This window comes from Sander lucioperca, chromosome 18 (assembly GCF_008315115.2).
Source record: "Sander lucioperca isolate FBNREF2018 chromosome 18, SLUC_FBN_1.2, whole genome shotgun sequence".
In the NCBI taxonomy this organism is placed as follows: domain Eukaryota; kingdom Metazoa; phylum Chordata; class Actinopteri; order Perciformes; family Percidae; genus Sander; species Sander lucioperca.
The window spans coordinates 13,475,789-13,500,322 of record NC_050190.1 but is presented as its reverse complement, the minus strand read 5'-3'; the positions used below and the strand labels follow the sequence as shown (position 1 = coordinate 13,500,322).

General features: G+C 41.5%; 1 protein-coding gene across 7 annotated transcripts in view; it reads left to right on the top strand.

Moving 5' to 3' along the window:
• The window catches only part of eml5 (EMAP like 5), a 37,369-nt gene extending 12,990 nt beyond the window's left edge, over positions 1-24,379 (top strand). Inside the window, exons 5-45 of one of the 7 annotated variants that reach the window (XM_031278667.2) lie at positions 2,133-2,318; positions 2,854-2,989; positions 3,199-3,222; positions 3,637-3,838; positions 4,102-4,239; positions 4,370-4,626; positions 4,778-4,990; positions 5,091-5,258; positions 6,417-6,523; positions 6,608-6,726; positions 6,887-7,073; positions 7,210-7,315; positions 7,791-7,884; positions 9,719-9,819; positions 9,933-10,126; positions 10,350-10,461; positions 10,620-10,747; positions 11,777-11,918; positions 12,012-12,164; positions 13,808-13,939; positions 14,076-14,164; positions 14,922-15,098; positions 15,233-15,434; positions 15,512-15,638; positions 15,929-15,943; positions 16,681-16,689; positions 17,429-17,507; positions 17,804-17,933; positions 18,091-18,189; positions 18,601-18,621; positions 19,084-19,257; positions 19,361-19,569; positions 19,752-19,909; positions 20,436-20,550; positions 20,653-20,841; positions 21,012-21,184; positions 21,699-21,861; positions 21,968-22,071; positions 22,157-22,310; positions 22,963-23,063; positions 23,152-24,379. In XM_031278667.2, the coding sequence (XP_031134527.1) occupies positions 2,133-2,318; positions 2,854-2,989; positions 3,199-3,222; positions 3,637-3,838; positions 4,102-4,239; positions 4,370-4,626; positions 4,778-4,990; positions 5,091-5,258; positions 6,417-6,523; positions 6,608-6,726; positions 6,887-7,073; positions 7,210-7,315; positions 7,791-7,884; positions 9,719-9,819; positions 9,933-10,126; positions 10,350-10,461; positions 10,620-10,747; positions 11,777-11,918; positions 12,012-12,164; positions 13,808-13,939; positions 14,076-14,164; positions 14,922-15,098; positions 15,233-15,434; positions 15,512-15,638; positions 15,929-15,943; positions 16,681-16,689; positions 17,429-17,507; positions 17,804-17,933; positions 18,091-18,189; positions 18,601-18,621; positions 19,084-19,257; positions 19,361-19,569; positions 19,752-19,909; positions 20,436-20,550; positions 20,653-20,841; positions 21,012-21,184; positions 21,699-21,861; positions 21,968-22,071; positions 22,157-22,310; positions 22,963-23,063; positions 23,152-23,188 (5,424 nt within the window). In that variant the 3' untranslated portion in view covers positions 23,189-24,379. Of the gene's footprint in view, positions 1-2,132; positions 2,319-2,853; positions 2,990-3,198; positions 3,223-3,636; positions 3,839-4,101; positions 4,240-4,369; positions 4,627-4,777; positions 4,991-5,090; positions 5,259-6,416; positions 6,524-6,607; positions 6,727-6,886; positions 7,074-7,209; positions 7,316-7,790; positions 7,885-9,718; positions 9,820-9,932; positions 10,127-10,349; positions 10,462-10,619; positions 10,748-11,776; positions 11,919-12,011; positions 12,165-13,807; positions 13,940-14,075; positions 14,165-14,921; positions 15,099-15,232; positions 15,435-15,511; positions 15,639-15,928; positions 15,944-16,680; positions 16,690-17,428; positions 17,508-17,803; positions 17,934-18,090; positions 18,190-18,600; positions 18,622-19,083; positions 19,258-19,360; positions 19,570-19,716; positions 19,910-20,435; positions 20,551-20,652; positions 20,842-21,011; positions 21,185-21,698; positions 21,862-21,967; positions 22,072-22,156; positions 22,311-22,962; positions 23,064-23,151 lie in introns of those variants that run through there. The other 6 variants (XM_031278669.2, XM_031278668.2, XM_031278670.2 and 3 more) reach the window with 6 other exon arrangements.
• The last annotated feature ends 155 nt before the right edge of the window (positions 24,380-24,534 follow it).

Genomic DNA, 24,534 nt, shown 5'->3' with positions numbered 1-24,534 from the left:
CTTGTATTTTGGGTCTACACTAGAACATGTTTACATGCTTTAATGTTAAAAAAAACAAACATGTTATTTTATTATGTCGGAAAAAGTGCAGTCTGTTTTTGTCATTTTTGTGAAAGTCATATTATCATTATGAGGTCATGCAGTGCTTTAATTATATGTTCCTTCCACTATAATATACTGACAAAAATATAATGTGGGCTTGATGTTCACTGTGATGGATAGAATCCACCAATAGCTTTTCATATCACACGGAAATGAATGACACCGATGGCTAAAATCTAAACTATATGCATGCTTTTGAAAGTGGACAGCAACAATTTACTAACATGTGAGCGTGGTCCTTTATGATAGCCATGAGAGTGTGTATGTCCTCAAACATATATAGTATACACACACACACACACACACACACACACACACACACACACACACACACACACAGAGAGGTGAGCTTTAATTTGACATCAAGGTTTAAGAAAATCAGCTTCCAGCAACATTGCATCTAGTTTTGCTTACAGTGAGCTGCCAAAGATTTGACCTCTGTTAGCGTAGCATTTAGCACTCTGACACCATTCAGGGTAACTGTAGTCTGACAGGGGGAGTATTATGAGTAAGATGACAGGGGTGAGGGTGATGCAGTAGCTGATGAGTTACAACCCTCAATGCATTAATTGCATTTAAAAGGTTTTTCTTCAGAGTGAAGGTGGAAGTAACTAAGCTAAAGACATACCACTAATCCTGGGTTATCCCAGGAGCAGCTTCCACTATACCGGAGGGTTCTCTGGAGGAAATAAAAAGTGTTATTCAGAGAAAGCAACACTGTTACCCAGGTCTTGATTTCAATACAAAGTCTCATTTTCCAGGGCATTTCCATCTTTCTACTTTCCTCTGTGCTGTCCTCTTCTGCTCCTGGCCTCATCATAAACCCCCACATCTCGTCTCCTCTTAGTAATTCAGCACGAAGGGATTAGCCACCGCCCGTGTCTTGCTGCCTTATCAGTTGTGGGCAGGGAGGGCTGTGCAGTCACGCTGCATCCATCCTCACTGCCTTCACAACAAGCTGGGCCGCAACCCCCCCTCCCAACCTCCATCTCAGCCAACCCTTACCACATACCCAGCACTTGACACACTTCAATCTGCATGTACACCTTCCCAGATTACTCACACAACTATGATTTTTACCTGCTTAACCTTCAGCCACGACCCCCTCACGTAAAGGCGCGCACATGCAAATACTCACTCAGAGCTCAGTTAGGAGCTCAGGATTAAGGAAGATCTGCCCTGTTGAGGTGCGTACAAGCTTCAGATGTTTGATTGCAGGGCTGTATCTGTTGCTGTGATGCCTGTCTCTGATAATCGATCCATCCTGTTAGCACACGGGAGCCCTATCAGTCAGGAGGATAGTTGTTAGTGATGGTGTGACAGGCTGTCACTGCCGAGGAGCTCATTTGTTCATTCTGTGACTGTCTATCAAGACTCAATGATAGACAATGCGCAGGAACATTCTCCTTTAGGTAGAACAGAAAATATGTCTGTCGTTTTGTCATTTTCCTGCAGTTTGCCGGTGATGAGTGTGTCTGTGTTTCACGTGCTGACGACCGTCAGTGACTGTGATCTCATCTCCGTGCAGACAGAGCGTCTCTCTTTCACTCTCTCCTCCTCTGTTTGATGGATTTAGCCCTCAGACGAGGCCGTGCCCATGCATCCCAATGACCTTGTTCATAAATAACGAGCTTGTGTGTGTCTGTGTCTGTGCATGCTGATCAGGTGGTTACAGCACTGACCCCCAGCAAGGGTTCCCAGTATCACATGAAGAGGAGGGGAAGCATTTGAATTTGACCTTGCTTTCTGTGAAGGTCTGTTTGTGTGTGTGTGTGTGTGTGTGTGTGTGTGTGTGTGTGTGTGTGTGTGTGTGTGTGTGTGTGTGTGGGTGCTGGGTGTGTGCGTGCGTGCGTACATGTGTTTTAATGGAGTTGCTCTGCGTTTGGCTGACAAAACCATAAATGACATGATGGCTTTCAATATTTTCTATCCAAATTTTCCATAATTGTCCATTTGGCTCTTTCAGGACAGGGTAATAGGGGGGATTATTAGCCACCATACTCTTTTACTCTTTCTGTTTGTGTTTGCAGTTTTGGAGCTTATGCGGTAATGCTCTCACACCCAAACGTGGTGTTTTTGGCAAAACGGGAGATCTCCAAACCATCCTCTGCCTTGCCTGCGCCAAGGACGAGGTCACATATTCAGGTGCCTTAAATGGCGACATCTACGTGTGGAAAGGGATCAACTTGATGAGGACGGTGCAAGGAGCTCATGGGGTGAGTTTATAAGATCAGTGTGTTTTGTGCTTTGTGGCCCTGCTGCACCATATATAAAAGTAAACATAATCAGGGTCGAAGCCATGCACGCTGGCTTCGTTTGATTCTACTCAGTAGCAAAGGATCAGCCTTTTGCTCCACAGGATTAAATGATATCTATGGGATCAACAGCTGGGTGAGGGGATGGGCGGATGGGGGAGGGGATAATAACTACAGTACATGTTCATTGCTGCTTTTTGTACCACCAAATGTCTCACTGAGGGTTTAACATGGGGCCTCCCTGTGTTAACAGAGACTCTTAGCAAAGGAGGTCATCAGTAGAGCTTTCCAGTAATAAAATAAAAATAAAAATGACACCTCCCTTAACCATGTTTTGTGTTATCTTGAGGCCACAATAGCAGGTTTGTAATTGTGAAAGCCATGTTAAACAAATGCCTGGCTGAGCAGCAGCACTATGTGGTCTGTAGCTGGGGCTGGTTCTGTCATTGCTCATTTATTGTGCAGATCTTCACTGACAGCCGGTCATTTCCTCCAGTCAGGGATTTTCAGCATGAATGTCTGTGAAGAAGGCTTTGCCACCGGGGGTCGAGACGGCTGCGTGCGGCTGTGGGATCTCAACTTCAAACCAATTACTGTCATTGATCTCAGGGAAACAGACCAAGGATATAAAGGTGATGTCAAACTGCCTCCTTTTTCCTTTAAACTGAGTACAGAAAGGTTGCAGGCCAATCTGTGGTGTCCTGGGGCACTGGAAGAATTGTGTAAATCTACAACAACAACAAAACCTTTATGCCTTTCCTGTTCTCCTTACTAATCTAACATTTTCTTTCTTCTTTTCTATTTTCTCCATCTCTTGTATTTATAATCTTGGACCTAACAGTAGCTAGAGGGGAAAATAGCCGAGGTGGGTAATGTCATTGCAGACGGAGTTAATAACCATCTGTTTGTAGCAGTCCCCATATTGTTCTGCTGTTCCTCTTGTTGTTAGCAAGTCCAAGTTCTGTTGCAGTTTTACACTGTATACAGATGTCATGTTCATATATGTATACAGCACATGCTTCCTCCATCCTCTTCTGGCTGTATTACCCAGAGTCATTTGGCAGATTGGCTTGACAACATGTGCTGTCATTGTATTTTCCTGTTAAAATCTCCGTCCTGGGTAGTCTGCAGATGACTATTTGCACCTCCTGTCTTTATTATCCCTGTCGTGTCTTTTATAATGACTGTATAAGCGTTGGCAAATGTCTGTCAGCTTTCATGTTAGCATGCTTTTTCAATTTATTCCTGATTTTTAAGTGCATGTGTGTGCTATTGATAGGGCTGTCTGTGCGCAGCGTGTGCTGGCGGGGAGATCACATCCTGGTGGGCACGCAAGACAGTGAGATCTTCGAAGTGGTGGTCCACGACCGCACCAAGCCCTTCCTCATCATGCAGGGTCACTGTGAGGGTGAGCTGTGGGCTCTAGCTGTCCACCCCACCAAGCCTCTGGCCATGACAGGAAGTGATGATCGCTCAGTCAGGTGAAGCTGGGGTCATGTTACCACGATGTGCAAATAACTGATTTTGTTTAAATCAGTATCAATCAATTAATTTTGTTTTATTTTTTAATATCTTTGTTAACTAAAATCTACAATAATAAAGCAGTTATAAATGTCAGTATGCAGAAAAATACCTAATACATAACACAACAGACACCACAAACATCATTTCTATGGTTGTTTGACTCTGTGTAATCTCATCATTGCTTTGACTCTTCATCTGTCCTATTTCTCTGTATCTAAAGGATATGGAGCCTTATAGATCATGCACTGATAGCTCGCTGTAACATGGAGGAGCCTATCCGCTGTGCAGCTGTGAGCACTGATGGCATCCACCTTGCACTGGGAATGAAGGATGGCTCCTTCACCGTTCTCAGAGTGAGGTGGGTACACATTTCAAAGGCCAAATGGGAAATCTTGATCTTCTGTGAATGGCTACTATGATGAAGAGCTTCATCATTTTGTGTCCATTGTAGCTCCTTATTCAAGCTACTTTTCCCTGCTTCCCTCCAGAGATATGACAGAGGTGGTGCACATCAAGGACAGGAAGGAAGCCATCCATGAGTTGAAGTATTCCCCCGATGGGGCCCACTTGGCTGTTGGCTCTAATGATAATTCAGTGGATATCTATGGTGTGGTGCAGAGGTACAAGAAGGTGGGCGAGTGCATCGGCTCCAACAGCTTCATCACACACATGGACTGGTCCACAGACAGCAAGTACCTGCAGACCAATGACGGCAGCGGCAGGAGACTCTTCTACAGAATGCCAAGTAAGTCACATAGTCCATGTTCCCACGTTACAACTATTTGAATCCTGTTCTCTGTAAAATACTGGCAATCGACAAGCCAGAAAGAGTTGCTTTAATATAATACTGTCCCTGAGTTTCTTTGTGAGATCAAATGTTTTTGTCTTCTGTTGAGGTGGGAAGGAGGTGACCAACAGGGAGGAGCTGAAGCTGGTACAGTGGGCTTCATGGACATGTGTGTTGGGCCCTGAGGTTAATGGAATATGGCCCAAGTACTCAGATATCAATGACATAAACTCTGTGGACGCCAACTTTAACAATCAAGTCTTAGTAACAGCTGATGACTACGGATTAGTCAAACTTTTACGATATCCATGTGTAAAAAAAGGTAAAGAAGACCCAATTATTGATTTTTTAAGGAGAGTTAAGTACAGATGTTCTGATAATATTATCTACTGTGTTACTGATATGTTTCCTCTTGATTTTAGGTGCAAAATTTAAAAAGTATTTAGGTCATTCAGCCCACATAACCAATGCCAGATGGTCACATGACTACCAGTGGGTCATAACTATTGGTGGTGCTGATCACTCAGTGTTCCAGTGGAAGTTTGTTCCCGAAAGAAAGTCTAAAGAGGCTGTACATATAGCAACACAAGGTAAGATGATACCCTGGCCCACTCATTATTTAACCGTAATGTGGGAATATATTTTCCTCAAAAAAGAGGACTTTTATTTTACCTTCTGATCAATCTGATTAGGAATATTAAAGTGTAACATTTAATGTAGCTTTGTGTGAAGAACAGTGACTTGCATTACATATATTACTTATTTCACAAAATCTGTGGCTCCTGCCAACAAGACATTATCTGATTAGGTGGGGGTAGAGAACCGTGATGCAAATTTTGATGTCCTTATACACTTCAGCTTTGGTACGGATTAAAGAAATGCGATATAGCATGTCAATAAGTGAGCATTAGAGATAACTCTCAGCAAGAATCAGAATAAGCGTATTTCCCACAACATCAAACTGTTTCTTTGAAGCACAGACATGAGCCTGGTAGTGATCTTGTCATTTACCTATCAGCAAGAAAGCTAATACCATTTCCTAAAATGTCTAGTAATTGTAGTAATGTCAACCCATTTAAAGAAATATTATGTCAGGGTATGTTTCTTAGTTACATATTAGGGGGTTGTATGAATGTAACTGGCTGTCACATAGTGTGCACCCATACTGAGTACTCCCACCAGCCTCCTGAACTTGATGTGCTAAACCACCAGCGAGCAATGTACTACATTGTTCCCTTTCCGTACTTTTTGCTCATGAACTGCCATTTCTATAAAGTTCTGCAAAGGAACGGCCATCACATTAATTAAAAAGACAAATCCAATAAAAGTGAACGAAGCTTGCAAAGTATAATTGCATTGTCATTCCCAAGTCATATTTTTTCTGGAGACAGAGCGCAGCTGTGCTTTCTGAAATTAAAGCACATACTAACTGCCTTTCCTTTTAATTTTCCTAATGGATTTTGTGAGTAGCCGCCCTTAGCTGCCAGTTCTGCTTATTGCCTTGTCTTGGCACGGCTTCACAGTGCTGCATCAGCATTTTTTATACATTTGTCTTAAGCGATGTCACTGTGAAGCACGACTGCCTGATAAAAAGGAGATGTCACAGAATGATGACATGATTGACCCTCACTTCTACTGAAACAGGATGCAGTGTTTTTCACTGTGTGTGCAAAGGAATATTTGTCTGATTTTGAGGCATGGAAAGATTTTGTTAGCAAGGTGTGATGCAACCTTGTTTCTGCCCGCAGAGACCTTTGCAGACTCTAACAGCGAAGAATCAGACTCTGATCAGTCAGATGTACCTGAGATGGACTCAGAAATTGAGCAGGAGACGCAGCTCACGTATCGACGACAGGTTTGTGATTATATTAAGATGTTCCCCTTGTTCCCTGATAATCATAACAACAGAAAAGGTAAACACTTTTCTATGTGTATCCAGGTGTATAAAGAAGATCTACCTCAGCTCAAAGAGCAGTGCAAAGAGAAGCATCGAGCAACGGCCATGAAGAAAAGAGAGCGAGCACCGGGGAGCGGGGTGAAGCTGCACTTCATTCATGGGTAGGCTTACTCTGTTGCATCATGAAAGAGAATCTCTGGAAAACCTGATATTGTTCAATGGATTTCAAGTAGACAACCTTTTAGAAATTGGAGACATCTCACTTTGTAATTAAGCCCGTAATATAGTCTTATATACTTTTTCCTCTTTTGTTGTTTGCAGCTACAGGGGTTATGATTGCAGGAGCAACCTGTTCTACACCCAGACCGGGGAGATAGTCTACCATGTAGCTGCCATTGGGGTTGTGTACAACAGACAGCAGAATACCCAACGTTTCTACATGGGCCATGATGATGACATCCTCTGTCTAGCTATTCACCCCCTGAAGGACTTTGTAGCAACAGGCCAGGTAACTTTTAATCTTTCATTGCTCTTCAGAGATGAGCTGAGAGAGATTCTTTGCCATATCAGACTCAAAATTAGCTTGTGTGAATTGGTTGAACTAAGTAGATTGTGTACATACTTTGGATGTTCTTGTCCACCAGGTCGGCAGAGATTCCTCCATCCACATATGGGACACAGAAACGTTAAAACCCATGTCTGTGTTGAGGGGTTTCCACCAGCTTGGAGTGTGCGCTCTGGACTTTTCTGGTATTTCAGTGTTTTTTTTTCTCAGACTGCTTTTAGTTTTTTTATCCAGACAGATTTGACATAACATACTTTTTATTTTTTCACAAATTCTTCAAGACATCCTGCTTTCACAAGGGGAACAAAAAACGTGTTTTCTCACATAAAAGAAACAGGAACATTTACAAGACACTCACTTGACAAGCAACACCGAAAAACCTATTTCTGCTTTCTTTTAGTCTCATCACCCGTGTGATGGCATCAAGGTAGAGCTGTTCATGTCCCTTCTCTTAATAATTGGCCCCAGACAGAGGCAGCATTTTTTTTCTTCTTTGGTTTCGTTTCGTTGCTGATCTGTTTGTCAGTGTGCGTTAATCGCCGTAGATCAAACCCACCGGGCTGCTTTCATGTTGCCAACAAAGGCCCAAACTTCACTAAACCAAAGCAGGAGCTGGCTCTGTCTGTGCTGTACTGAATGGTTTTGGTTTTCTCTCCACAGTGGATGGAAAACGACTGGCCTCGGTGGGCCTGGACGACAATCACACCATTGTGCTGTGGGACTGGAGGAAGGGGGAGAAGCTCTCTGCTATGCGGTTAGTACAGTGGTACATAGCTGCCTTCAGGCCTTTCAGCATGCAGCATGTGCTATCCCCACAACCAAAAAGCTTTGACAAACCTTCCTATTAATTCTAAAGATTGTTTGAGCGCTTTTCGTTTAAATATGGACAGTTATTGATGAGGGTTAAATGGAAGCCACTTTGCTGTGCAGAGCTGACAGTGTGATTGATGGAGGAGAGAAAGAAGGGGAATTACCTTTTCAGATTAGGAGGCGGCTCTACTGCAACACTTAACCCTGACAGAGTCTGAATGGTTAGAGTGGGAGTTTGCCCCAGGGCCCCATCTGCAGATCCATAATTAAAGGGAAATACTTTTAATCTCTATCGGCTCATCCTGGCGAGTTTAGGCACTTTATATATTAGATTTTATTTTGACAAGGAAACATATAAAGAAAAAATGTGTCTTTTACAGATTCACCCTGTTTTCGAGGTACAAAGCGATACAAACGGGTTGTAAAAATAATCAAGTAATAAAAAGGACAAAATGGAAAGTAGTACTTGCATCGTTTTTTTCATGATGGCTGAAACAAATTGGATCATAAAGACTAAATATAAAACTCCACATCTTTAAAAGTACATCAAAGATGAGACTTAGAGTGTCCAAGGTGACATAATCCTGAGCTCAAGTGTGACAGACTGATTTCCTATCCCGCTGGAGACAATGATGCAAATGATTGCTGTGTACATAGGATGTAAACTATACATGCGACCAGATATGGAGCACACACAACAGGCTTGTGCATTTGATGCAAGCCAGACCTTCATAATGAATTGCTGCAAAGCATGAGACGTGTACATTTGTTCAGAACATATGAGTTTCAATTTCACGGCAGGTAAAATGATATAACCTGGAAACCAGCAGGAACCCGAAGTATCTAACTGGAAAACATCCGCATCCAAAAATATCTCTGCTTTTGCTTTGTTGCTTGTTCTACTTGATGTTCACATTTAGCATCTACTCCATTGGAATTCCCCCTGGCTAGTTTGGAGCAGTGCATTGCGGGTTGTTCTCCTGCGTGTTGTGTGCCAGGCTCTCACTGCAGCTCAGGGACAGCTTGGAGCTGCACTAATCTCCTTTGTAGACCCTGGTGGGCAATGAAGTGAGGCGGGCAGAGGGAAATGGGGCCTGACAGAGCCTAGCTTGTGCACCGTCACTGTCTAGTCTTCAGCTGGGAGAGGGGGAGTGGGTGTTAGAGGGAGAGGAGCATAAAGGGCAACGATTAGAGAACTTAAAGTATTTATTTCTCCAGTTTGTTTGTAGTGCTTATTAGGGAGCCATCCCTGAAAGTCTATCAATACCACAATCCCTCTCGCGCCATGCTCAGTTCATTTTTTAAAGGTTAATATTTAATTGTGTTTTAAGTACACCAAAAACACAGCTCTCTAAGAGTGAGACAATTATTTATTTTACAATGTTAATCCAGTCCCCACGCTATGTAACACATTGTATCTGTGGTATGGATTTATTGTGTATATTCCGAAACATTTTGATACTCCAAACTATGCAACTCAGTTTGGTTCAAAACGCACAGAAACAGAGAGTGAGGCGTATTTCTGCATTTCTGTGCCGTAATTAAAGAATCCTCAGTTCACTCTGCCCTTGGATGGTTGCTTAAAGCCGTATTTGTTCTTTTTATATTTCAATTTTATCATTACAACTATACGAAATTAAATGTTGTTTCTCTCGAGACCAAGGTTTAAGAATAGATAAAACATCAAAACCTCTTAATTGGGTGGATGATTGATTTTTTTTTTTTTTTTTTACAAATTTTATGTTTTTCTTCCATGCATATTATTTTATGTTTTTCAGGGGAAGCAAGGACAAGATATTCGTTGTCAAAATAAATCCCTACCTTCCTGACAAGCTCATCACAGCTGGTGTGAAACATATGAAGTTTTGGCATAAGGCTGGTAAGACCCCTGTTTTTTTGTTTTTGTCGACTAGCAGTGACTCTTAACAAGCAGAACTTCGGCTTAGCTATGACACATCTTACTGTGAATTGACTGTCTGTTTTTTCTTTAAGGTGGGGGTCTAATTGGGCGCAAGGGGAACATGGGGAAGACGGAGACTATGATGTGTGCTGTGTACGGCTGGTCGGAGGAGATGGTGTTTTCAGGCACATGCACAGGGGACATTTGCATCTGGAGGGACATGTTCCTGATGAAGACTGTCAAGGCACATGACGGCCCTGTTTTCAGTGTGCATGCTCTAGAAAAGGTACCACAGGGAAAAAGGCTTTTTCACTGACTAGTTTTTCAGAATAATATCAATGATAAACATTAGATTAGAAGTATATTTTTCTGCCGGTCTCCCTTTTTGTCTAGCCATCTCTTTTTATAGTGTGTAGTAAGTAACATTGAATTTAATCTGACTGTGACATGTTCAGCTAGCAGGATATCCTTGCCACTTTAAATGTGCCAATATATTATCATCCCTGTAGGGATTTGTGACTGGAGGAAAGGATGGTATAGTTGCTCTGTGGGACGACACTTTCGAGAGATGCCTCAAGACCTATGCTATCAAGCGAGCGGTCCTAGCTCCAGGCTCTAAAGGTAAAAACGTCATCCTGTCCTCAGTTATCCTCCACTGTCCTTGGATTCTTTCTAGTTCCAAAGATGTTAGACAACCATCCAATGCAAATTCAGTTAATACATTCAATGCTTGTAGCTGAGATAAAGATTGCCCCCGCTATATATCATTGACTCTACAGGGCTGCTCTTGGAGGACAACCCCTCCATACGTGCCATATCTCTGGGCCATGGCCACATCCTGGTGGGGACCAAGAATGGAGAAATCTTGGAGGTGGACAAGAGTGGCCCCATCACTCTGCTGGTCCAGGTAAGCTTCTGATAAAAATAACCCCAAAACCTGCCACAAGTCTAATGATAATCAGATCCCACACAGGGTATTCATGAGAAAGCTACCTGGAGTTTCTCTGCAGTATGATGAGCTGTAAGGTGACTTTTCCCAAGATAGTAAAGATTTAAAAGATTGAAGATGCACTGAAGTGTCATTTTAATTGCATTGTGACACTTTTGCCTTGGTGGTGTGTTCAAGGGTACTCTTGTGGCTGTATGGCTGCAAAAGTTTAAACTTAAGAAATACATGTTATGCTTTGGAAAATGGTCAGCAGTGACAGATGCATATCCATTTTCTGGTTAAAAGGCTAAAACATACAAACCTACCAGCTTTGCCTTTCAGTGGAATTCAACACTACTACTATTTCACACAACAACTCAGAACCACTCACCAAGGAGGTGGCTATAAACGTCAAGGAATTATTGCTGCTTAATGGGAGATTGTTAATTTAGTTAAGTGGTCCTGCAGCGTCTCCCAGGCTCCCCTGATTGTAGGCAGACAGAGCTTTGCTATTGATTGCCCTTTTCAAATGCTTAAAAAAACACAAGATGGATGGAATCAGTTGATGAGAGAACCAAAGGTTATCTTCAGTCAGCTGTTGCATAGGTAACAGACTATGTAAATACCCTGTGGACCATCAAAGAGAATTACAATATGGGATACATATGGTTAATCTGATTGATTACACTGCTGATAAAGATAAAGATTAGGCCAATGTTGTTGCTGTTCATATATGACCAAAACATTCTTAAAAGTATTTTTCTGACTTTGAAATCTGTCCAGCTGCAAAAACAGAAAGAAAATTTAGACTTTCTTTTTAGACTTTTCTTAATTCCATGATGACCCCTCATTTAATTACACATTTAAAAAAACAAAAGAAAAATAAATCGAGTAACACAGGGATAAGGCTTTTTTTTCTAGGCTATCTAGGCTCCCTTTTCCTTTATTGCCTAAAAGTGAGTTGGCTATCAACAAATGAAATAATTACACTTTTGTATGTGTCTGCAGGGTCACATGGAAGGTGAAGTGTGGGGCCTGGCTACTCATCCTCATCTCCCTCTCTGTGCCACCGTCAGTGATGACAAAACCCTGCGCATATGGGACCTCTCACCCAGCCACTGCATGCTGGCTGTACGCAAACTCAGAAAAGGTGAGTCACTGCTCAAAAACTAACAGATGAGTGTATTTTCTGACAGGAATTGCACTAGCCCCAGGGCTTTAACAAACACATTGTCCTCCACAGGCGGCCGTTGCTGCTGCTTCTCCCCTGATGGCAAAGCTTTGGCGGTGGGCCTGAATGACGGCAGCTTCCTCATTGTGAACGCAGATACCCTGGAGGACCTGGTGTCCTTCCACCACCGCAAGGACATCATCTCCGATATCAGATTCTCTCCAGGTCTGCCGCTCACCTTCGCATTTCTTCACCCTGACAAAACTCCCCTGATATTCTGTCTGAGAAGTAAATTGGCCTCTAAAATCTGTGTGCCCTTCAAAGCATCTTAGTGTATGTAGGATGCAGAAGTTCAGCAGGTACACATATTTCCCTCTCACTGTGAGTGGGGGAGATATTGCTGCAGGCCTGACCCAAATTAATGGCTTTCTGTAATAAGGCCAGACAGAGAGGCAGCAAAAGGAGAAACAGTGGGGGCGGACAAAGTGAGAGCAAGAAACTAAACTCTCTTTCGCCTGGACACTTATCCTTAGTCCACAATGCAAGGGATCCTGTTTCTAAACCCAACACCCATGAGAGCATACATCTTAGAGTATAGGTCACTGTATAGAGCAATGTAATACTGAGCAGGAAATGGGTTTCAGTATGGTTAAAGTAGCTGTACTTAGGAATCCATAAAAATCCATGGTAAAGGCTTCCCAAGCCGGTCAGCAATGACACATAAGTAGCTGGCTGTTCAAGTCTTTTTCTATGTCTTTTATACCAATAACTGCCTGTATACATATTATTTATATTTATACTAAGACACATGCTATGCTGACGCTAAATGCTGTGATGTTTAACAGGTGTAATGTTTACCATGTTCATCATTTTAGAGTGTTGGATCGCTAACATTTGCTAGTTAGCACTAAACACAAAGTACAGCTGAGACTGATGGTGATGTCATTAGTTTTGCAGGTATTAACCAAAATATTGGACAAATTAAATATTTGACCTCATAAAGACATTTCAGTCAGGAACACTCTCGTCATAGATTTAACCATTTATTGCAACAAATGGAAATACAGTTATAAGATAAGGTAAGATAGACTTTATTAATCCCATACTGGGGAAATTCCTGTGCTACAGCAGCTCAATAGAAAAAATGTACACACATTAGAATAACACAAATACACACTAAATAGACATAGGAGAAGAATATAGAATATACAGAAAGTATTATAAGAAATAGAAAAAAATAGAATTAGTTATAATATTAATAGTAATAATACAAACATATTTACACTATAAACACCCTTATATAAACAGACAGTTATGCTTGGCGCTGATGGCTCCGCTCTTGATAATGCTCCCTGGATCAGCCAAGCAGCATGCTAAGCTGAAATACAGAGCGCAATGCAGAAACCATTATGCAGGGTATAAAAGAGTGTGCCAAAAGAAAGACATTGACAACCATTTTAAACTTTGAGTCATGTTAGGACTCTGAACTAGAAAGGTGGAGGCTGGGGAGGTGGAGGCAAAGCGTTGCCAGCAGCAGCAGCAGCAGTGTCTGAAGCAGCGTCTGTGTAGCAGGGACCAGTGAGGAGGGAGTCACATTTAAAAGGACCGCCTTGAAGTGAGAATGGCTGTGATTGGTGTGTGTCTGATAGGAATGATAATTCAATCGCGGGCGTATAACTCCGTGTCCTGCATGAACTAACGCTAAGCTTCATCAGATGAAAAGTTAAGGTATTACCAGAGTTATTGCAATTGATCCTGTGGACATGAATTCAATTTTACGGCAATCCAGCCAAAGGTTGTTGAGATATTTCAGTCTGTGGTGGACCAACTGTCTGAAACTGACTCTCCTCTTTCGTTTGTTTGCTCAGGTTCTGGGAAGTACCTTGCAGTAGCATCAGGAGACACTTTTGTGGATATTTACAATGTAATGAGCAGCAAACGGGTTGGGGTGTGCAAAGGATGCCTCAATTACATTACCCATCTGGACTGGGACAAAAGAGGTAAACATGCTTCCTTAAATACTATTGTCTCAGTAAATCCTTGCTAACGACTGCTAAAGAACCAATTATGGATTCAAAATGTCTCTGTCGGATACATAGTTAAACATCGCGGCCCACTGGGCTCTTTTATTCCCAGGAAAACTACTCCAAGTCAACACATCTGCTAAAGAGCAGTTTTTTTTCGAGGCTCCCCGCGGCAAGAGGCAGACCATCCCAGCTACAGAGGTAAGCAAGGAGAAAAGGCACAGGGAGAGCCCTGGTTAGGATTACGCTGTTGGCCCACATTTTCCCTTTAGGATCAGAGGAGGCTCGAGGGAGGGGAATGAAGCATTAGCACGGCCCACTTTTAACCAGTATCGTTCTACCTTTTCCAGTGGAGGTGGGATAGTGTTTAGGTTCCCCTACTACAGTGTGACATTCAGACACCTGGCGAGGTACACAGTGGAGGGAAGCATTAAGAAAAAAAGGGTACGACATGATAGATGCTGCTAGGTTGTGTCTCGCTGGAGCGATGTCCTCTCATACTGTACCTTTGCTTGTTTGTCTTCGACTTTCCCTCTTTCCCTCCCACGCATTTCACTCCTCTCCTGTACACTCGATCACAGGATCCATATTGAAGGACATAGACCGTGGTTCGGCTCTTCCTCCCTTCCGTATGATTGTGATTTAGTGTACTCAAAAGACCCTGCAGCAGTCTCTAGGACCTTTTAAAGAATCCTTTTTTAATATTTCGCTGTAGCTCCTCTGCAGATGGTTAAAAATGCTGCAGCCTGTCTTCTAATAAAGACACAGAAAGAACGCATTTGTGGCTCTATATATTGGCTGCCTGTAGAGGCTCTCCATGAATTAAGTTCTATTCTGTTGCTCTTGTGTTTGTTACTATTGTGCCTGTTTGATAGTTATTGCTTTTATTGTGGTACTTTGTAACTTTCAAAAAGTGCTATATAAAATTCATCTTTACGTACTTACTCCCTTGGCTCAGGTGGAGAAGATTGACTGGAGCACATGGACGTGCGTACTGGGAACATCTGTTGAGGGCATCTGGCCTTTGATCAACGAGGTCACTGAGGTGACCGCTGCCTGCCTTAGTAACGACAGGAAGGTGCTAGCAACGGGAGATGACTTAGGATATGTCAAGCTCTTTAAATACCCTGTCAAGGTAAGACACAATGCATAATTATTTGTATTATCTGGTTTAAATGCCTCGTGACTTGTGTTGGTTTTTGCAAATATAATGTTAATTTCTGTGTTAATGTCACAAGTGTTAAATAAAATGTTGTCCCTCTCCCCCAGGGGAAGTATGCAAAGTTCAAACGCTATGTGGCCCACAGCACACATGTTACCAATGTGCGATGGACCCATGACGACAGTCTCTTGGTGACGGTCGGTGGGGGTGACACGTGCCTCATGATTTGGGCCCATGAGCCCGAGGGCCACCGGGAATTCAAATTGTGCGACAGTGAGGAGTCGGACATCGAGAGTGAGGATGATGGAGGTAAGAGATGAGCTTCCTTTGAGGTTTTTATCCATTGAATGTTTCTATTGCTAAGATCTGTACCATTCTTTCACCAGGTTACGACAGCGATGTGACGAGGGAGAACGAGATCAACTACACCATCAAGGCCTTATCCTCCAACATGCGACCCATGACGGGTGTAAAACCCCACTTGCAGCTGAAAGAGCCCTCTGTGGACGAAAGGTATCCGTCATTAAAACTTTGATGAAGCGCTGCAGATGCTCAGAAGGATGCTCCTGCGCAATCAGATTATAACGTTTAGGAATTCCTGCTTGTCATTGTACACAAAAGGCTTCTGCATCAAGATGAAACCAAACCTGCCTTCTTCAGTCAACATATCTTTTCTTTTCCTGCGTGAAATTCCTGCCCTGTCCCTGCCCTTTAGAAATAACTCATCCTTTTCTGCTCTTCTTCTTTCTTTAATGGCTGTCCATCTGTAATAATCCTGCTTCGTTCTTTCATTCTACTTGAAGACAAGGGGTGGTCAGGTAAGCTCTCGTGTTCATGTATGTTGATTTTGGACTAAAGATTAAGCAGTTGGCATAGTTGAAATATGTATAATTACGGAGAACAAACACCTTATTCGACTATATCATGTTTGATATAAAATGCTTTGATGTCTGTGAAGTTTCCTCAGCACAAATCCAGCAGTTTTAGTAATTAACTTGTCAGTGTTTTGACGCTCTTTTGGTGTTAATTCACTTGCTAATGAGCTGCTGTTCTGAAGGGCAGGACAAATTGGGCTAACAGTTAAATTAGAGCTTGAATTTAATTTACTTCAATCCATCTTTGTAGTCAGCAGAACAACATCTGAATAGGTTTTACAAGAAGTGTTTTTAATAGTGAGTGACTAGGGAAGTGGCATGGTTAAAGTGGATTAACTTCACACATCAAACAAGAAGGAATATTAAAATGTGTACACATCTTAAGGTGTTCTCTTTTAAAGTATTTTTAATGAAGTATGGTTTATATGTCTGGTCGTAAACGGTCCTTACAAGCATTATCACATTTTTCATCATTAAATAATAATCTATAAACCACCTTTAAGTGTGTCATTTTGACAATGATGCAAACATCCACCTAGCATCGTCTGGGCAGCTGTTGTCATGGAAATGGACTTCAGTTGTCATGGTTACACAATAGTGCTGACTCCTGTGTTTTATGTCCTCAGTGGCTGGGCACCTTTTTTAATTCTTACTTTTTCTCTGTTATTGCTGCCATGAAGAGGGTCGAGGTAAGCTGCTTACTTTCTGGTTATTTTATTACTTTAAAAAATACACACGGGTGGCCGGGTTATCCCAGTTGGTAGAGCAGGCACACATATATAGAGGTTTATTCCTCAACGCAGAAGGTCCAGGGTTCGAGTCCAACCTGCGACAATTTCCTGCATGTCTTCCCCCTCTCTCTCCCCTTTCACATCTAGCTGTCCTATCCATTAAAGGCAGAAATGCCCAAAAAATGATCTTTAAAAAAAAAAAAAATACACACGGGCACCGGGGTAGCTAACCTGGTGGAGCGCGCGCCCAGGTACAGAGGCTCAGTCCTGCTGATTTGATGAGTGAAACTGTATTTTCCAGCAACAAATCCTGACATATATTTCATTAGTGACGTTTGTGAATCTTTTAATGGCATTGTATTGACTGACTACCTAAAGCAGTGTGGGGATAACAGACCCAGCTCCAGTAATATATCACTTTTAGTTTTATTTTTTACAGCAGATGATTCTAAGCATTTCACTCTTTATTGAAATGTTGAAATGTATGCACTTGACATTTAAAAAAGAAAAAAATCATTCCACTTCAAGACTTCTTTTCCTTTCTTTTGAGATAAAACACCACCTGTTTGTGTTTGTGGAATATTTTTACATAATAGTCAACAGTGTAATATTATCAATATTGTCATCATCATTATCGTTATCATCAGCGTGACAAGCAGCTCCACAGCAGCCCTCTTATCCCAGTTGTCTGTTTTAGGCCTCCTGTCAGCAGAGCACTGCCACAGCCGGAGAAGCTGCAGACCAACAATGTTGGCAAAAAGAAGAGACCTATTGAGGTAAGAAGGACCTCACGCCCTTACCAAAACACGGCAAACTAAAAGATCTACTGTATACAGATGGGGAACTATGTGAAGAGGAGGAGTCAGAAAAAGATTCAAAATCCTGGTTTTTAATGTGATTATTCCATCTGAAGACACGGTGTGCTCTGTCCAGACAGCCTCTGTGGGGACTCTGATGATGCTGTAATCCAATAATGACATACTACTTCAGCCTGCAGCTGTCTCTGAACTTCCTAGTTGTCATAGTGTTGACCTTTCTGACTTTCTGTTGGCCTTTTCTGACTCCCCCACAGGACCTGGTGTTGGAGCTGGTGTTTGGTTACCGTGGCAATGACTGCCGCAATAATGTGCACTACCTGAACGAGGGGGCGGACATTATCTACCACACTGCCTCAATTGGCATCGTGCTTAACTTGACGACCTGTAAGTAGATGGTCTAGAGGACGCACTGCAGTGTTACTATTCACTACCTGTAAAGCAAACCTAGCATACAAGTATTTCATTGTGTGTGTGTGTGTGTGTGTGTGTGTGTGTGTGTGTGTGTGTGTGTGTGTGTGTGTGTGTGTGTGTTTTCTTACAGCCTGCCAAAGTTTCTATGTAGAACATAGTGATGACATTCTGTGCCTGACAATCAATCAACATCCCAAATTCCCCAACGTGGTGGCAACTGGCCAAGTAGGTATGTTTGTGAGAAGTCGACCTCCTGTGTCACCAGCTGCCATTTTTCTTCCTTGTATCCTGTGTTGTGAATTGTGTAGAGGGATTATTGTACATGACAGACAGATATCCCCTCCTACAAGCTTTTCTGTATTATAGAGCAAAATTACCACATTTTGCATACATGAATAGTTGTGGGATTGTTGCGCATGCTGCATTTCTCACAGAGAGACATACACAAAATAATAATAATAATAATAATAATAATAATAATAATAATAATAATAATAATAATACACATGCAAATGACCTCAATATTTTGAAAGTAGAAGCATTTGTTGACAGCAAAAACAACTACTGCTTAGAAAGTCTCAAAGAATTAAGAAACAATTTGTTGGAACTGTCAATAAAGTAGATTTTTCTTTATTTTCAGGTGATACTGGTGACATGTCAGGTAAGGACATTTCAAAATGAGTCTTCATGTAAAACAGGAAACGTGATGTTAATGACAATTCAATAACTATTGAAAAAAAGTCGGTATGGTTTCAACTCATTATATTAATCACGTTACTGCCATCTAGTGGCCACTTAGTTTGTGGTCTTTACCTCATGCAAACCTGGTTATTTCTATAAATCATGTTTGGAAGCATTTTTTCTTTGTTGTAGATTCTATCACATAAACGTCTAAAGAAAAGTATAATTTAAAAAGCTATGAAAGCATATGTCTAAACAGTAGCCTGTTATGGTTTTGTCAAATTTGAGTATGGCATTTCAAGACACCCAATAAACAAAGAAACCCAGTAATTCAATATTTTGAGGAGTGAGAGAGTTTACACAGAACATGAGTTGGACGTAAGAAAGAAAGAAGTGCATTTAGTTACATTTAGTCAAATCATTCTCCTTCTCTGTCCCTCAGCCACGTCTCCATCTATCCATGTGTGGGATGCCATGACGAAGCAGACGCTATCAGTGCTGCGTTGTTTCCACTCCGGTGGGGTTTGCTCCATCAGCTTTAGTGCCACAGGAAAACTCCTGCTGTCAGTGGGCCTGGACCACGAACACACCGTCACTATCTGGAAGTGGCAGGAAGGTAAAACAATCTTCCCGTACACTTTGACCTAATTCTCGGGATTAGAACGTCCCACCAAAGTTGAGGGATCATTCTTTCACTGCGCTCTGCTTCCTTTTTTCAGGTGCCAAAGTGGCCAGCCGGGTAGGTCACACCCAGAGGATCTTTGTGGCTGAATTTCGTCCAGACTCTGACACACACTTTGTGTCTGTTGGGATCAAGCATGTGCGTTTCTGGACGTTAGCTGGTCGTGCTTTGCTCAGCAAAAAAGGTGTGCTGAGCTCCATAGAGGATGCCCGGATGCAGACCATGCTGTCTGTAGCATTTGGAGCTGTAAGTGACTTCCAACCAATATACATGTGAAATCCTAAAAATGTTTACATTTGACCTCATAATTTGACTTTAAAGCTCATCTGATCCCAAACTGTCTGCTTTAATGTGCTGTGAATTGTTTTTGCATTATTTGCTTTGCTCTCTTAGGCCACTAGATTAGTGCAGATTTGTTTTCTTTTCAGAATAACTTGACATTTACAGGTACCATAAGTGGGGATGTGTGTGTGTGGAAGGAACACATTCTAGTAAGAATTGTGGCCAAAGCTCATACGGGCCCTGTTTTCACCATGTACACCACACTGAGAGACGGCCTCATTGTCACCGGGGGCAAGGAAAGACCGTGAGTGCTGCTCTGTTACATTAATACAATATATTACATATTAGTGAGCTCACACTAGCATGGCTGGATGGCCTTGATACCACATAATGGAAAACATCCCTTTGCTTTTATGATTAGTTTTGTATTCATTTTACAGATATTTGCAATAGTGTTCTCATCCAAATGAATGTGATATAGTATCTATATATTTATCTTTATTTATCTGTAGTTTATTGTTGTTTACTGTTTGTTTACTTTTTGTAAAAAAATATTTAGCTAAAAGTTTATTGTTATTCTTATACTGTATTTTTTCTATACTGTATTTTTTATACCTCTTTATTTAAAGAGTATTTTGTAAGCTGCTAAAATCTGCTGCTGGATATCTAATTTCCTTGCGGGAGTCATCCCAAAAGGATCAATAAAGAGAAGTCTAAGTCTAAGATACCAATACGACTACATACATATGAGAGGAAAATGCATACATGTTAGTTAAATCTGTGAATTTCATCAGCTGAGGGATGAAATCCACATATGTTTTCCTCCACAGGTCAAAGGAGGGAGGCGCTCTGAAGCTCTGGGACCAGGAGCTGAAACGCTGCAGAGCATTTCGATTAGAAACCGGACAGATTATAGACTGCGTTCGCTCTGTATGCAGAGGAAAGGTAGGTTACAGATAATATTACCCCCAATAAAATGATGAAGCTAATTGCAAACTTCATCATGTGTATTTTTAAATAATTTTTTTTTGCTGATTTCTGTGTCAGGGTAAAATCCTTGTGGGGACCAGGAATGCAGAGATCATTGAAGTAGGAGAGAAGAATGCAGCGTGCAACATCTTGGTGAACGGACATATGGACGGACCTATCTGGGGCTTGGGCACCCATCCCTCCAGAGATGTATTCCTGTCTGCGGCAGAGGATGGCACTGTTCGTCTGTGGGACATCCCAGAGAAGGTCAGCCATGTTGCCTCTATCCCCTCAGAACCATGTCAATTCTTATTATTACTTCTGTCATCCTGTCAAGATGTTGCTTTTATCAAGGGAATTATGATGGTTGTCCTCATTCACAAAATTATGTTAATAACAAGTATGTGCTGATCTTGCATGGCCTCGTGGGGAAACAGAAGATGCTGAATAAGGTGAACTTGGGCCACCCAGCACGCACCATCAGTTACAGTCCTGAGGGAGACATGGTGGCCATCGGCATGAAGAACGGAGAGTTCATCATTCTGCTGGTTGCCTCCCTCAAAATCTGGGGAAAGAAAAGAGACCGGCGCTCTCCTATCCAGGATATAAGGTAATGATAGAAGAGTATGGCACTTTACACAAGGTACACTTGGGTTCATTGATGAAAAGTAGGTACATTGAGCCTTTTTTTAAATATTTGATTAGCATGTCTATGTCTTTCCTCAACCATATGAAAGATTTTCTGTAACTATTTAGGAAGGAGGTTCTGCTGATTTGCCTCCTAGCCTGTTTTGTTATTATTTTACCCTCCAGATTCTCAGAATTATTTTGGGGACCATATTGACCATGTACAGATTGTTCAGTTGGGCCCCATTTGAAACCCAAGTGGGTCCTCTAGGGAAGTTGTAAAACAAAGCATGTTGGAACCCATGGATCAGCCTAATTTCTATCAATTTTAATACATTATCCTTAATTTGTTTAATTGCATGTTAAACTTTTTAGATTGAAAGATATTCCGAATCAACATTTGTCACTGAAGACTGAAATGGGTCAAACCTCCTATACACACTACAAAGTAAATCTGACAAAACAGACTTTTGTAACACTGTCTGTCTTTCTTTCAGGTTCAGTCCAAATTCTTGTTACCTGGCCGTAGGCTCTACTGAAAGTGCAGTTGACTTCTACGACCTGACACTCGGCCCGCAGCTGAACCGCATCAACTGCTGCAGAGACATCCCCAGCTTTGTGATGCAGATGGACTTTTCTGCTGACAGCGCTTACGTCCAGGTATAGACTGTGAGAGGGTTCATCAACTTTGCAGTGAGAGGGCATGTTTGTCTCAGATGCTAGCTGGGTGGCTGTACGAACCCTAACCTCTAATGCCTTGAAACAGATATCCACAGGTGCTTATAAACGACTTGTGTACGAGGTGCCGTCTGGGAAGCAGGTCACAGAGCAGTCCCATATCGACAGGATTACCTGGGCTACCTGGACAAGGTGAGAGTCATGGTGTTGAGACCGACACATGCACGTTGGAAAGGTAATGTTTTTTTAAATAGAATTGCTCTCTCTCTGTATCCAGTGTCCTTGGGGACGAGGTCATAGGGATCTGGTCTCGCAACACTGACAAAGCAGACGTCACCTGTGCCTGTGTGTCCCACTCAGGCCTTAACATCGTCACGGGCGATGACTTCGGAATGGTGAAGCTGTTTGACTTTCCATGTCCAGAGAAGTTTGTAAGTATGGTTGCATAATAATAGTATGACTGTTTGTTGTTTTAGCTGTGATTTATTCTGACATTAATATCAACACAATGGCATTTGCCTGATGATGAAAGTTTTAATTGTGCAATATTTCTCTGCGCCTTTCTGAAATAACACTGAAATCATTAAGCCACAATGTGTAGAGATGGACAATTCCTGACTTTGGAGCCCCCCAGTAGTGGCATTAAAAGAAGACATGTATCTGACCAGGGAACAGTGAGATATGGGTTTTTCTACAAACCCAAACATATACCATCAGAATAATTAGAAAGATTATACCATCGCTTAGTAAAATCTTCAAATACTGGCTTTTAAATGGTTGTTTTACACATCTTTCAAACTGTGACCATTATTCAGCATTCTTCTTTCATCTACTGAGAAAGTAGTTTTGCCTAAATTGTGTGATTTAGATGAAATGATGGAGTTCATGATATTTACCATGTATTAACTAGAACTGCCCTGATATCACTGTGCAATCTCTGTAATATCTCTGTGTGTATATTAATATGTGTCTGTCTGTGGCATTAAATAACTGCAGCTAATAACAAAGCCACTTAATAGATAAATCTGCTGACTTTAGTTTGAAAGATGCCACCTGCATCATGTGTATGTAATTTGTTTTCAGGCCAAACACAAACGCTTTCTGGGCCATTCTGCTCACTTGACTAATGTACGCTTCACAAATGGAGATCGCTTCGTCGTTAGTGCCGGTGGAGATGACAGAAGGTATGACTGAGGCTCTAAATAGTTTACAAATTGACAAAATGACAATCAAATATTAAGCAATGCATCCTTTCCTCTGTGTGCTTTCCAGCCTCTTTGTGTGGAGGTGTGTCCATGCCCCTCACTGAGGATCACACCTGGACATTCCTGCCTCAGAAAGTCTCCCAGTGTGGCTCTCCCGAGAAAAGATTCTGCTAAAAGATGCATTTACACGACGAGGAAGACAGACCTGGCAGCTTGTAAATGTGTGGTGATCTGATTTACTGCCTCAAAACTAGGTGCATGCATATGTGAAAGGCTCATTTTGATCATAGTCCTGATTGTGAACACAGGCAGAGGCCATACAGCCCTGCTCTCACAACATCACATTATCCTTGAAAAAAGAAAAACATTTCTCTGATACAGTATGTGCATATCATTTCAGTGTTGGATTTTTTTTTTTTTAAGAATGAGCGTACCTGTATACATGTCCCAAATGGCAGTTTTGCCACTTGGCAGGCCTATGAAATTGTGTTACTGACATTGCCATTTTTTAAAACGTAGCGTACTGAATTAGCCTTAATCTGAGTGTTTAATTTATGAGGGTTTGGATTCTTTTTGTATTATGTTGGTTTTACTTTTTGAATCATGTCATTTGTTTGTTCTATTTTTAATGGTGATTGCAAATCCTGTGGCCTTCCTCCTGAATGTAACATCCGCTGTTATGTTCTGGATGTCAGCATGCCAAAGCATACTATGCACTGTACACCTGACCTGGTCACTGTGTTACCCTGATGGTTCCTTTATGGTCTGTTTATGTGGTCGTGTTGTTGACTGGTTTACCTCAAACCTCCCTCGGCAGTGTTCCCCTCATGACATGTTAAACGTGTGTATACTTGTTTGAAGATTTGTTTGTGGTTAGTGGGTGTGCATGGCTTACTGGAAGACAATCTGTCTGAACCAAATTCCTCAGAAAAACAAAAAAAGCTGTAAATTGATGTTTCCAAACACGGTTGCAATTCTCTCTCACTTTTCAGTGTGCTGCTATGACGTATTATTGTCGCATTTTCATGAATATGAACGGTGTGACTTTTTTAAACAGTAAATTAATGTTTTGTGTAATCAGATATAATGCTTAAATGGAATGTTCTATCAGAGAAAATATGAAAAGTGCAAAACATTTTGTTCCTTGTATTAAGACTAACTATACAAAAAACTGTTGCTGCATATTTTGATTTACATTATACCAGTGTAAATATCATTTGTATATATTCTTTTTGTATATTTTTTGTGAGATGTTTCTTAAATTCCACTTTAATAAAAAAGGCAACCATGAACTTGAACTCTGAGTGATATGTATTCACTTACAGTGATAACATGAATCTATACTAATTAATAATGCTTGTAATGAAACAATCCGTACTTAAACCAACCTTTTTATCAATTATCAATATATAGAAACATTTCCTGGCTGCCCTTTCACCATTCTAACGTA